The sequence below is a fragment of the Budorcas taxicolor genome, chromosome X (assembly GCF_023091745.1).
Source record: "Budorcas taxicolor isolate Tak-1 chromosome X, Takin1.1, whole genome shotgun sequence".
Classification (NCBI taxonomy): domain Eukaryota; kingdom Metazoa; phylum Chordata; class Mammalia; order Artiodactyla; family Bovidae; genus Budorcas; species Budorcas taxicolor.
This window is the reverse complement of record NC_068935.1, coordinates 77,771,158-77,785,641: the sequence shown is the minus strand read 5'-3', so window position 1 is coordinate 77,785,641 and position 14,484 is coordinate 77,771,158. Positions and strand designations below refer to the sequence as shown.

The 14,484-nt window shown below is 42.1% G+C and overlaps 1 protein-coding gene and 1 pseudogene across 4 annotated transcripts in view; one reads left to right on the top strand and one right to left on the bottom strand.

Moving 5' to 3' along the window:
- The window catches only part of HDAC8 (histone deacetylase 8), a 254,295-nt gene extending 248,412 nt beyond the window's left edge, over window positions 1-5,883 (bottom strand). For all 4 annotated transcript variants that reach the window (XM_052663085.1, XM_052663086.1, XM_052663087.1 and 1 more), the window contains exons 1-3: window positions 5,692-5,883; window positions 4,813-4,865; window positions 1,297-1,427 (exon numbers count right to left, since the gene is read on the bottom strand). In XM_052663085.1, the coding sequence (XP_052519045.1) occupies window positions 1,297-1,427; window positions 4,813-4,865; window positions 5,692-5,802 (295 nt within the window). In that variant the 5' untranslated portion in view covers window positions 5,803-5,883. The remainder of the gene's footprint in view (window positions 1-1,296; window positions 1,428-4,812; window positions 4,866-5,691) is intronic.
- On the top strand, window positions 2,670-2,767 carry LOC128070730 (uncharacterized; annotated as a pseudogene).
- Window positions 5,884-14,484: the final 8,601 nt, after the last annotated feature.

Sequence of the window (14,484 nt, the reverse complement as noted above, 5' to 3'; positions counted from 1 at the left end):
TGGAGTGAAGTCTTGTGGGACTGAGCACTTCACCTGTGGAATCTGATGCTATCTCCAGGGAGATAGTGTCAGAACTGAGTTGAATTGGAAGACACCAAGCTGGTGTCCTGAGCATTGTTTGGTAATGTGGAGGCAAATTCCTTCCTCCATACATTGGAATTGGGTCTGGCGCCACCCACTCCAGTGTTCTTGCCTGGAGAATCCCAGGGACGGGGGAGCCTCGTGGGCTGCCGTCTATGGGGTCGCAGAGTCAGACACGACTGAAGTGACTTAGCAGTAGCAGCAACCCTATTAGAAAGACTAGGTTGAGGTACAACAACATATCCCACCAAAAAGCTACTGTGCTAACATCAGCTCCAAATGAGAGATAAATGTCTTCAATGTGTTAGAGCCAGAAAGGCTAAACTTTCAAGATTAACTAGTCACATCTTATAGATGAGGAAACTGAGGACTGAGAGGTGATATGTCATATCAGTGATGACACAGAGCCAGGTATGGGACCCTCTGGTGTTTTAAGCTCCCACCTCCACCTTCCACACATACCTCCAGTCTAGTGTTTTTCTACTAAATCATTCTGTTTCTCTAGACTATCCTATTGGCCACTTATGGTTCTTTAAAAATGCAGCTGTTTAATGAGAAATAAGGTATCAAACTTACCCAGAACATAAATCTATATTGAAGTTAAAATACAAGGTCACAGGACAGTTAAATCAGTGTACATATAGACTGACCCAATCTGGGCACTGCTATTAGGGCCTAAGCAACTAAAAGGTTTTTCTCTATTTGATCCATCGTTAATTTTGCTCAATTCATATGGGAGTGTAGTTAAACTAAGAGATTAATATTGTGGTTAACACATTAGTTGTTAATTTGAAAGTTTTAAAGACCATCATTCAAGTTATAAGGGCTTCCCTGGTAGCTCAGCTGGTAAAAAATCTGCCTACAATGCAAGAGACCCCGGTTTGATTCCTGGGTTGGGAAGATCCCCCGGAGAAGGGATAGGCTACCCACTCCAGTATTCTTGGGCTTCCCTGGTGGCTCAACCAGTAAAGAATTCGCCTGCAATGCAGGAGACCTCGGTTTGATCCCTAGGTTGGGAAGATCCCCTGGAGAAAGGAATGGCAACCCACTCGAGTATTCGGGCCTGGAGAATTCCATGGCCTGTATAGTCCATGGGGTTGCAAAGAGTTGGACACGACTGAACGACTTTCACTTTGCAAGTTATAAAAGATGAAGTAGTTATGATCTATAGATGGAGGTTGTCCGTCTCCCATCATTGCCTGGTGATGACTTTACCTAGTCCATATTCTGTGGAGTCTGGATGATCATCATCTCCATCTTGGCTGACCTTCTGGAGATGCTGCAGATAGGCATCAGTGTGGAAGCTGGCCATCTCCTCCATGGAGGCCACTTTGGGCTTAACTATCCTAATAATAACAGAGAACAAAGAGAGGTGAGTGAGTCAGATCCAGAGTATGCCAAAACCTGGAAGCAGGAGCCAAACCTTCCAGCTTCTGGTTCCAGGGTGCTAAAACAATAAACATGTTCCTCCACTGCACTGCAGTCTTCATTTTCTCACATCCACTGCATTAAACAGGGGTGACAGGATAGATATGTCCCTTAAGTTTAAAGGTAGGTAAAAAAAAAAAAAAGAGTAATTATATTAAAATTAAATAATCAGGTATCACACAAACTTTGCTCTGTGAGTTACAACTTTCATGACAAACCAGTAGGAAGTAATATTTTCATTTGAATCAGTTTTCCTAATTGGGCAAATACAATTCTTTCAACTAAAATTTTACTTCACTAGGCAGCTGAATTGTCATGAATTTTGAATTTGGAGTCAGAGAACTGGGTTCCCATCATGATTACCAGCTCTATAACCTCAGATAAGATGGCCATTCTGTTGTTCAGTTTCCTCATCTGTAAAGTGGGGGTATCTTAAGGAACTTATGTGAAGATTAAATGATAACATACATGAAAATGCTTTGTGGGTAACTCATTATTATTAATAGTAAAGGATAAAAAAATAGGCAACCAAAAATGTAGAAATTTCTGCATCTGGTCATTCACATCTGCTTCTGAGAGGAAGGAGAAAACAGGCTGACTAGACTTTACTCAGAAGCTCTCAACCAACTGTTCACAAGAAGTGAAAAATAGGAGTAATGGAGAGAATACAGGGCACTAACCTAACAACAAGGACTTAACCACCTCTAACTTCCAGCTGCCTAGTCCCTATATCCTCTTCCTGACTCCCACTGCCACTACTGCTCTCTGGGGTGGTCTATGGACCAGCAGCAGCAGCACCTGGGAGCTTGTCAGAAAAGCAGAATTTCAGCCTCCCATCAGACTTATTGAATCAGAATTTGTACTTTAGCACTTGCTTCAGCCGGAGAAGGCAATGGCACCCCACTCCAGTACTCTTGCCTGGAAAATCCCATGGGCGGAGGAGCCTGGTAGGCTACAGTCCATGGGGTCGCTAAGAGTTGGACACGACTGAGCAACTTCACTTTCACTTTCCTGCATTGAAGAAGGAAATGGCAACCCACTCCAGTGTTCTTGCCTGGAGAATCCCAGGGAAGGGGGAGCCTGATGTGCTGCCGTCTATGGGGTCGCACAGAGTCGGACACGACTGAAGCGACTTAGCAGCAGTAGCAGCAGCAGCAGCAGCTTGCTTCAGCAACACATATACTAAAATTTGAACGACACAGAGAAGATTAGCATTGTCCCTGCACAAGGATGACACTCAAATTTCTGAACCATTTTTGGACTGGAAGTTTTGGATTAGCAGATGCAAAGTATTATACATACTCCTCCCAGGTAGCTCAGTGGTAAAGAATCTGTCTACCAATGCAGGAGTTACAGAAAATGAGGGTTCGATCCCTAGGTTGGAAAAAATCCCCTGGAGGAGGAAATGGCAACCCACTCCAGTATTCTTGCCTGGAGAATCCCCATGGACAAAGGAGCTTGGTGGGCTACTACTGTCCATGGGGTCATAAAGAGTCAGACATGACTGAGCAACTAAGCACAGCATATCTGAATCACTTTGCTGTACATCAGAAACTAAACAGTATTGTAAATCAACTATTTCAATAAAATAAAATTTAAAAAAACATCTGCATTTTAACAAGGTGATTCCTATGCACATTCAAGTTGAAAATGCATGACCTAGGCCACAGGGAGGCAGTACTGGGTGTTTTTGTTGCTGAAAGGAATTAATATGGTTATGTAGGCTACTACCATTATCAAGCAGTCTCAGCCTTAAAAATTAAATACACATAGCCAAGATCCAAGGAGTCTTGCTTCTTCTTCAAGAATACATATCCACACGAGGTGACAACTCTGTTTATTAAAATAAAAATTTTATGGTTTCTTGTACCATGTTTCCCAGCCCTCATTGCTCCCTCTTCTAATACTCTTCCTCTTGTGTATGGTAGTCGCTCAGTCTGACTCTTTGCGACCCCATAGACTGTAGCCCACCAGGCTCCTCTGTCCATGGTATTCTCCAGGCAAGAATACTAGAGAGGCTTGCCATTTCCTTCTCCAGGGGAACTTCCCAACATAGAGATCAAACCTGGGTCTTTTTTTGTTTGTTTGTTTGCATTGCAGGCAGATTCTTTACCACCTGAGCCAGCAGGGAAGCCACCACTCTTCCTCTTAACAAATCATTACTAAAAGCTTCCCTACTTAACAAGAAAGACAGTTTTATTTTTCTTTGATTTCTTGCTTAATTTTTTAAATGCTAAATAACTTTAATGAAAGGCAAGTAGTTTCTCTATTTACCAAACACATAGGTTTAAAAATGGTTGAAAAACATTCATAAAGAGGATACTCAACAAATGATTTTGTTAATAATAAGGATAAAATTTACACTACCATTTGGGAGATAAATGAAGCATATCACACTAGCCAGCATAGACAGATGCTCACCTAATTGGCCAGGTAATGTCAGAAATACCCCTACAAGTGTCAGGGTTATATTTACTATTATAATGACAAACAGCAAGTTCAAATTTTTTTTGTTTTTAAAGAAGCACTTAGCTCTGTGCTGAATTCTGGCCTTCATTACAGGAATTTCCTTTGGTTTTGACTGTCTAGGCTCATGGCACCCCACTCCAGTACTCTTGCCTGGAAAATCCCATGGACGGAGGAGCCTGGTGGGCTGCAGTCCATGGGGTCGCTAAGAGTCAGACACGACTGAGCGACTTGACTTTCACTTTTCACTTTCATGCATTGGAGAAGGAAATGGCAACCCACTCCAGTGTTCTTGCCTGGAGAACTCCAGGGACGGGGGAGCCTGGTGCGTTGCCGTCTATGGGGTCGCACAGAGTCAGATACGACTGAAGCGACTTAGCAGCAGCAGCAGCAGGCTCATCATTTAAGTTTGGTGGTGGTAATGGTATGCCTAAAAGTCTTAAATAGAATCCATACTCTCAGACCTGGCTTAGGAGAAAAAAAAAACAACAAGCAAACCAGAACACCTCCCAGCTGAAGGTATTTTTTATCAGATAGGTTTTAGTACCCATATGTTCTAACCCCAAAACCTCCACAAAATACCTATCCCTAGGATATTTCCCTCCCAGCAATAAAGCCCTATTTCTTAACTGCTTCAAGCACTTTTTTAGAGTTTTCTTAATTCTTCAAGAGCTTTCATTAGGCTACAGGCTGATTACCAACACTATGTATCACACACACAAAAAAGAGAAAACTTTAAAAAAAGTACCATTCTCTCACTAATTAGCCCCACCTGTGAAGCAGGACATTAAGGCTATGACCACTTGGGTTCAGGGTTCTGTTCAAAACACAACTTACCTCATTTGCTTATGCAGTGCATATGCTTCAATCAAGGAATGTACCATACTGGCCTAAAAATATCAGCATAAAAAGGGGATAAAGGCAGAAATGAATGGTCTCTTACATGTTTTAATTCAGAGAAATCCCATCGACTTAATCATCCTGAACAAAGAAACTTTTAACTCCCCTCCCTTCTTTTTATTTAACAGCTTACAAAGCACTTTAGACAATACGTAGTATTTAAATCACTAAGGCGAAAGCTACCAGGTTTTACGGAGGCGATGGAACACTTTTCTCCCTCAGTTTCTTTTCCCCTTTGGGGATCCCTGGCAGTAGAGACACCGTCCCCTCCGCGCGATCCCCTCCCCCGCACCTCCATCCCACCCCCACCTTTCCGTTGGACGCCCAGCTGCGCTCTCAGGAAACTCTCAAAGGGAACACTTCCTCTATCACCTGGTACAACTGTTCAAATTTCTGCTGAAGATTTCCCCTAGCCCTGTGTCCTCTTAGCTTCCTAATGCCCTCACGTTCACTGGCCCCCCCACCCCCAAAACTCAAATCACTAAGGCGAAAGCTATCGGGCCTTATGGAGGTGATAGAGCACTTCTCCCTCAGCTTCTTCTCCCCTTTGGGGATCCCTGGCAGTAGAGACACCGTCCCCTCCGCGCGATCCCCTCCCCCGCACCTCCATCTCACCCCCACCTGTCCGTTGGACGCCCAGCTGCGCTCTCAGGAAACTCTCTAAGGGAACACTTCCTCTATCATCTGGTACAACTGTTCAAATTTCTGCTGAAGATTTTTCCCAGCCCTGTATCCTCTTCGCTTCCTAATGCCCCCTCGTCCACCGGCCCCTTACCCCACCCCCAAACTCACGGTGATCACCCCAATCTTTCTTACCCGTTTGGGGACTTTGGCCAGGGAGTCGCACACGCTAACATACTCGGGACTGTAAATGTAAACTGGGGGCAGCGACTGCCCAGCGTCCGCCGCTTTCTCCGACCCCTCCATCTTCCACTTACAGCCGTTTCGGAACCACCGTCAGGATCCGGCTTTTTTCGGACTCAGCCTGGGCTCGGGTTCCTGCTCCACCGATCGGCCACAGCGGTGCTCCTTGGTCAACATTCCCTCCGAGTCTCGAGATCGCCAGCAACACTGTTCTCGCTCCCCATCCAATTGAAGGCATACATGGGCCTCCTCAGGCCAGAACCCTTTCATTTAGTGACTACAGTTCAAAAACGGGAGGTCGGGAGAAATAAAAGTCCAAATAGCTGCCAACTAGGGCAGATATTTTATGGTACAATTTAGCACAGTCAAAATTAACCATCCTTGTTCCCCTACGGGGCCATTTGAGATGAGGTCAAACCAGCTTCCGAGCATGATGGGAGATGTAGTTTTGAGAGATTTGAGTAGCGGAAGAGCGGGGGCTAATTAGTAAAATAGCCGCGAATTTGAGTTTTAGCACTTAAAAAGAAAAAAAGAAAAAGAAAGAAAAACCCCCAAACAGTCTCAACGCTTTATGAATTGCCTCAATCTGCGAATACACCGACATTAATATCTAAAGACAGACACAATGTGGCCACTAAGAGCCCAGGACCACCCAACTGCCTCAGACGGACATTTTTTGTTGCGGGACTAATTAACGGTACCAACGGTTTACACAGAAAATTCTGTGCGGCAACTTGGTTTACTGCTTTTCATTATTATCTGTCCCTGTCCATGTAAAAGTTAACAATCCCAATAATTTACTCTGGCAAAGATGGTACTACTTTCTCAAGAGGCTGCCTGGTATTCTGTAAATTGCTTGGTAGATTCCAATCAAGCAATAATGTAAAATCACTCTTTGAAAATTGATGTAGAATAAGATACTCTAGGTGACGTTGGAAACTGTAGCTCCTCTTCCTTCCTTCCTTTTGTCTTTGCAGCTATACAAAGGTTAGGGAAATATTTTATGTTTGGTGTGAGGGTTCATAAAAACTATTTTATGCTGAAGCAGTTTTAGAATTACCACCAGTATTTCCAGGTTCCTGGGGGTTCCTATTATCTGATGGAAACTAGCCAATGTCCAAGTCCCCAACTCTCATATCAACATGAACTGACTTTACTAACACCTCTCAGACAATCCAATATACTTACCTTCTTTAAGGATATTAAACATTTATCAAGTATTGTGATATACACTTGGACATATTATCTCATTTCATCCTTGCAACAGTCCTATAAGAGGTTGTAATACACCCATTTTACAAATGTAGTTTAGAGAGAGAAAATAACTTAAAATTTATACACTTCCAAGTAACTATTCAAAATCACACACTTTCAAGCAGAAAAGCAGGAAATTTGGATTTTTAAAAATCTCTTGCTATGTATTCTTTAGCTAGAATGTAAGCTCTTATGCTTCTTCTGTATCTTCCCATAGAAACTACTTCAAACTTCTGCAATCATTCTATCATTCATTAAACTTTATCTGACATCAACTAGGTGTACAGTATAGCTGAGGATTCAACCTTCAGGATGAATTACAATCTGATCTCTTGTCTCAGGGATTTGCATTTTTGTAGAGGTGAGACAGATACACAAGAAACCATAAGCAGTACAGAGTCAGATAATGAATGTAGGATGCTTAGGTTATTTAATTAATAAGCATTAAGTACTTAAAATCTGGTGCTTAATAAATGGCAAACTAGGGTTCTTACTCAGTGGCATCTGAGAGGGTCCTAGAGAATAGATGAGATTTTACTTGGTGAAGAAGGGAGCCAGGGGAGGGGCAGGCTGACTAGAATCAATAGCATATGCAAAAACAAAAAGGAAAACATTTCTAGATTAGTTTAGCTGAAGGGGCTGGCTCATGAAGTGTTTTGAATACCAAGCTAAAGAAGATAAACTTCACCCTGTGGGAAATAGGGAGACATTTAAACAGAAAACTTAAAATGAAAGATTTCTATGGGGTCGCACAGAGTCGGACATGACTGAAGCGACTTAGCAGCAGCAGTATGTAGGGAAGATTAGACATTGATTAGATATCCTACAGGCAGTGGGAGTGTTGCAATGGTTCAGATAACAAGTAACAATGATTTATATTTTGTTTTGCTTTTTGTTTGGCTGCACCATGTGACATGTGGGCTTTCACTCCCTAACCAGGGCTGAAACCTGTGCCCCCTGCAGTGGAAGGGTGGAGTCCTAACCACTGGACTGCCAGGGAACTCCTAAGTAATGATAATTTAAACTTGGGAAGGGTTAATGGAAACAGAGAGAAAGAAATAATGCATAGGGTAGGTTCAACAGGACTTCCTTACTACTAACTGTTTGGATATTGGTGTGAGAAGGAGATGGAGGAGAATCACTGAAAATTCTTAAAAGTCTGTATGAATAGAATGTCAGTAAATATCAATATAAGGAACAGGGAAATTAGGAGGAGAACTCAGATGCGAGGGCAGGTGCTTAACCCATTTTATTTTCCCTCATACATGAAGTGAAGTGAAGTGGCTCAGTTGTGTCTGACTCTTTGTGACCCTATGGACTGTAGCCTACCGGGCTCCTCCATCCATGGGATTTTCCAGGCAAGAATACTGGAGTGGGTTGCCATTTCCTTCTCCAGGGGAACTTCCCGACCCAGGGATCGAACCCAGGTCTCCCGCATTGTAGGCAGATGATTTACCACCTGAGCCACAAGGGAAGCCTCTACATAAGAGATAGAAAAGCCTCTACACAAGCCTCCCTCATACATAAGAGATAGCTAAAGTCATAATAGTGGCTGAGATAGCCAACGGAACATGGCTTTCTCCAGTATCTAATTGTCATATTGTCTATCGATGTCTAAATGTCATATCTAACTTAACACTTTCAAACCAAACTCCCGATTTTCCTATCCAAGTCTTTGCCACCCCTTCCCCATTTTTCATAGCTCAGTAAAGATACCAACATCTATCCAGCTGCCTAAGCCAGAAACCTGGGAGTTACTTGTATTCCCTCCTTTTCTCTCACTCCTAAATCCAGTCTATCAATATCCATTGGCTTTACCTTCAAGACACAGCTTCCCTGGTAGCTTGGACAGTAAAGCGTCTGCCTACAATGTGGGAGACCCGGGTTCAATCCCTGGGTCGGGAAGACCCCCTGGAGAAGGAAATGGCAACCCACTCCAGTATTCATGCCTGGAAAATCCCATGGACCGAGGAGACTGGTGGGCTACAGTCCATGGGGTCGCAAAGAGTCGGACACGCCTGAGCGACTTCTCTTCTTCTTCAAGACACATCCTAACTATATCCACTTCTCTCCTCTGCGCTGCCACCATCCCAGTCCTGGCACTGTCATCTCTCGCTTGGACTTCCTGCAATATCCAACTGGTTTCAACTTCCACTCTTGTTGACTTCCAGTCTATTCTTTGTCTGGATGAGCTTCATAAAACATGCAAAGCAGATTATGTTACTTTTTGAAACCTGCCCCACACCATGATGAAAATCTTTGAGCTAAGAAGAAGAGAATAATTTGGGAAATGCCTGTTTTGGGGAGTTAGGAGAGAAAGATGCCAAAAAGGAGACAAAAATGTTGAGTGAGAACTAGGACAGTTTTATAGAAATGAAGGGATGAGAGAGTTACAAGAAGGGAGATGTAGTAACAATGTCATGTATCACAAAAGGGTAAAAAAAAAAACAAAACCCTTTTTGCCATTAGGGGTTCACTGGTGCTCTATGAAAAATACACGAGGTAGGGAAGGAAGCCAGATAGCAAGGGGTTAATGAGTGAAGCCAATGTGGTCAAGTGTAGCTTCCTTTTAGAAGAATTTTGACTGTGAAAGGATGGAATTAGTATTTCTAACTAGGGAGATATTAGGGCCTAGTATATTTTTTTAGGGTAAGAGAGAAATGCACGTGTTTACACGGAGAAAGGAGTCTATGGGACTGTAGGAGTTGACTAAAAGGTGAGATGATGACAGGTTGGAAGTACAAGAAGGAAATGGAACTTGTCTAGTGCTTTTACGGGTAGGAAGTGGAAGGATGATGGCAGAATACAGACTGGCTAAGTGAGAATCTAAAATCTGGACTCTATTTGAGGTGAAAATGGATTGTTCCATGTGTTCTTTAAGTTCTAGCAACAGGCAGCTGAACATGTCAACAAGGGGGAGCATTGCTTCTAAACTGGAAACAGTATCCTTGTTTGGCATACAATGTTGCAAGATGGATAAAAATAAATTGTTGCTTGGGGATCTGAAACTGGTAGCATATTCCTGCAGCAAATCTCACAGGGAGGCTGCACCCTTATTCATGGTTAGGATAGAGCACAAATCATGCCACAGGTTCCAACCTCAGCTTTCCATATGCTTAATACTTCTATGATCCTTAAGAAGAAAACCTTTTCCAAAGCACCAGATTTGTAGTCGGAGGACTTGAAGTCAGAGGAAATAGGTTGAATCTTGGCTCTACAGTTAACTTAGTGTGGTGACCCTGGGTAAGTTCCTTGATTCCCTTTTCTTAGGCATTTTTGCTAAAGGTAGTTTTTGAACTAGCAAGGTCATGATAGGCTGTGCCACTTCTTTTGATGATCTTCTCTGCCTTTACTTGCTGGCAGAAGCAGGGAGAAGGGAAAGCAAACACATTAAGAAGTTACTGCCCCTCTGGCCATCCTCTTTGTGCATTTTATCATATGCCCACTGATGCCTCAACTGTACTGAACCAAATGACCCTAGTTTTCACACCATTTCCTCATGTCTTTTCTTTGGAAAGGGTCATTGTTGAGAATGCGAATTCTAGAGTCAGACTGCTTGGGCTTAGATCCCAGTTCTACCACTTCCTGGCTGCTTGATCTTCAACAACTTGCTTATAATGCTCAGTGCCTCAGTTCCATCATATGTAAGATGGGGATGACAACAATTTCTATCTTACATGGTAATTATGAAGACAGAATAAGATGGTTCATGCCAATAGAGATGCAGACAGAGAGCAGACTCGTGGACACAGTGGGTGAAGGAGAGTGTAGGGCAAATTGAGAGAATAGCATTGAAACATATACATTACCATATGTTAAATAGATACCTAGTGGGAAGTTGCTGTAGAACACAGGGAGCTCAACCTGGTACTCTGTGACAACCTAGAGGAGTGGGATAGGGGGGTGGGAAGGACGTTCAAGTGGGAGGGGATATATGTATAACTATGGCTGATTCGCGTGGTTGTACAGCAGAAACCAATACAACATTGTAAAGCAATTGCTCTCCAATTAAAAAAAAGATGGTCCATGCCAAATGCCTGTATAACAATGTCTGGCATTTGGTAAGCACTCAAATAATGATCATTATCTGCTTTAAGAGCTATTGTGCCAAATATTCCTTAATTTGGGGGAAGTCTCCACCCCACTGTTATCTTTACCTACATACCACTACTGCATGAGTACCATTACTAGTTTGAGAACAGGTCTTTGGCTTTTAGGCCTAGCCTTAAGAGAAATCAGACTTCTGCTAAATATAGGGTGACCATACCATCCAAACTGGGACACATTTAATGACAGAGAGTGCTATTAATAATTATACCAGGACAACAGGCATAAATGGGGACTGTCCTGAGCAAACCAAGACCTAAAGCCACTCAAGTTTAATAGGAAATGAATACTAAATATGGAAAAACACTGTATTTATCTCCATTCCATTAGTACAGGTACTAGGTATTTGGTAAGTACAAAAAGGGTTTTTTTTAAGAGTAATAACAACTTTTGACCCATCAGCTGCATAAAATTCTCAGAATGTCGTATAACCTAACTAACCAGGATGGGACTGCAGAGATAGCTCATCCTTGCTGGATAAACGCTCTCTTGTTATACAAAAGGCTAATGAGTAGCAGAAACAAGATTCTGCCGAATATTCATAACATTTAGGAGAGCGAACAGTTTTTAGGTATCTTCTAGTAGTGCAGGGGCACCAAATGTACTGCTGAGCAAAAATTAGTCTTATTCATTCATCAGAACAGGTTCCCTGATGATATCAATAAGCTAGTTTAAATTTAGTGAGCATAGTTTAAGTAGCTGTGCATGTGAATAATAAAACTGTATTTCTTTACGTATATTACATATTATATAATTTATAATATGATTTATGTATTAATACTATCCTACTTTGACCCAATTAATGAGCTTTGACTGTACTGCATACCTAGAGTATGTAAAATAGAGCCATGAAATAAACTCCAGTCACAGAAACACATGAGGCTTTGCACATTGGCACCAGACATAATTTAATTGGAAATTCTAATTTTTTATTCTATTTTCAAAATGTAAGTGCTTTAAAAAAGTCTAATGTGTTTTTTAGTGTTGCATACTTAAAAATGAACAAAATATGAATCAAGTTTTCTAAACAGTTGCTTTAAAAGTGAAGTAGCTCTGTATGGGAGGCATAGTGATAGATAATCTCATAAACCCAGAGAAGTATAGCCATCATGTCAGTTCAGGTAAATTTGTGTGGGAGCTAGCACGCTCAAATGTGCCACTGCAGAGGTACTCCCCATGGCTGGGGTACATTTGCAGCCAGTGAAAAGATAAAGAGTTTCAGATCAGTTCAGTTCAGTTGCTCAGTCATGTCCGACTCTGCGACTCCATGGACTGCAGCACGCCAGGCCTCCCTGTCCATCACTAGCTCCCAGAGTTTACTCAAACTCATGTCCATTGAGTCGGTGATGCCATCCAAGCATATCATCCTTTCTCCTGCTTTCAATCTTTCCCAGCATCAGGGGCTTTTCAAATGAGTCAGCTCTTCACATCAGGTGGCCAAAGTATTGGAGTTTCAGCTTCAACATCAGTCCTTCCAATGAATATTCAGGACTGATTTCCCTTAGGATGGACTGGTTGGATCTCCTTGCAGTCCAAGGGACTCTCAATACCACAATTCAAAAGCATCAATTTTTCGTTGCTCAACTTTCTTTATAGTCCAACTCTCACATCCATACATGACCACAGGAAAAACCATAGCCTTGACTAGACAGACCTTTGTTGGCAAAGTAATGTCTCTGCTTTTTAATATGCTGTCTAGGTTGGTCATAACTTCTCTTCCAAGGAGTAAGCATCTTTTAATTTCATGGTTGCAGTCACCATCTGCAGTGATTTTGGAGCCCCCCAAAATAAAGTCTGTCACTGTTTCCACTGTTTCCCCATCTATTTGCCATGAAGTGATGGGACCTGATGCCACGATCTTAGTTTTCTGAATGTTGAGCTTTAAGCCACCTTTTTCACTCTCCTCTTTCACTTTCATCAAGAGTCTCTTTAGTTCTTTTTCACTTTCTGCCATAAGGGTGCTGTCATCTGCATATCTGAGATTATTGATATTTCTCCTGGCAATCTTGATTCCAGCTTGTGCCTTTATCCAGCCCAGTGTTTCTCATGATGTACTCTGCATATAAGTTAAATAAGCAGGGTGACAATATACAGCCTTGACATATTCCTTTTTGGAACCAGTCTGTCGCTTCCTGACCTGCATACAGATTTCTTAAGAGGCAGGTAAGGTCGTCTGGTATTCCCATCTCTTTCAGAATTTTCCATGGTTTGTGGTGATCCTCACAGTCAAAGGCTTTGGCATAGTCAATAAAGCAGAAATAGATGTTTTTTCTGGAACTCTCTTGCTGTTTTGATAATCCAACGGATGTTGGCAATTTGATCTCTGATTCCTCTGCCTTTTCTATAACCAGCTTGAACATCTGGAAGTTCACGGTTCACGTACTATTGAAGCCTGGCTTGGAGAATTTTGAGCATTACTTTACTAGCATATGAGATGAATGCAATTGTGCGGTAGTTTGAGCATTCTTTGGCATTGCCAAAAGTATAGTTTCAGAACAGGGTGTAAATTTTCTTTATATGTGACCAGAAAATCATGTAATCAGAAATATACTTACCATGTGTTTCCATTTCCTATAAGAGAAATACTGAAAAGGTTGGACATCCTTTCTTTGTTTCCACTATCTGTTTTACTATCACCCTACTATGTTCATTTATTCATGTGTACTCATAATATTGTCACTGGTAATGTTACAATTATTTAGAGAGCCCACCATCCCCATTCTTGGAGACAGACCTGAAAAAAACTGACGGAAAATAGAGGATTGAAGTAGGAAGTTATCTGAATCCAAATAGGGAAATTAGTAGAGTCTTTACAGGAGAAGGAAAATGCTATGGACTGAATGTCTGCATCCCTTCAAAATTCCTATCTTGAAGCCTCAGTCCCCACCATGTGATGGTATTTGGAGGTGGGAGACTTTGGGAGGTCATCAGGTAGAGTCTGCATGGCAGGCCTGGTGCCCTTATGCAAAGAGGAAGAGACCAGAGCTTACTCTCTCTGTGCCATGTGAGGATACAGCAAGAAGGCAGCCAGCTGCAAACCAGAAGGAGGGCCCTCCTCAGACACTGAATCTGCTGGTACTTTGGTCTTGAACCTCTCAGCACTCAGAACCATCAGAAGTAAATGTTTGTTATTTAAGCCACCCTGTCTATGGTATTTTGTTATAGTAGCCTTGAACTAAAACAGAAAGTTAGGAGAAACATTCTTCAATGGCTACCTAAATGTGAGACTAAGGAAGAGGACTCAAGGAGTCCTCCATTATCTTTTGTGTGTCAGCCTGAGACCACAGTCACACACCTCTCCCACACACAGCACTCATATTTTCATACGTACACAGTTTGTCAAACATGGATAAAGATATTAACAGATATACAGACATATCAAAA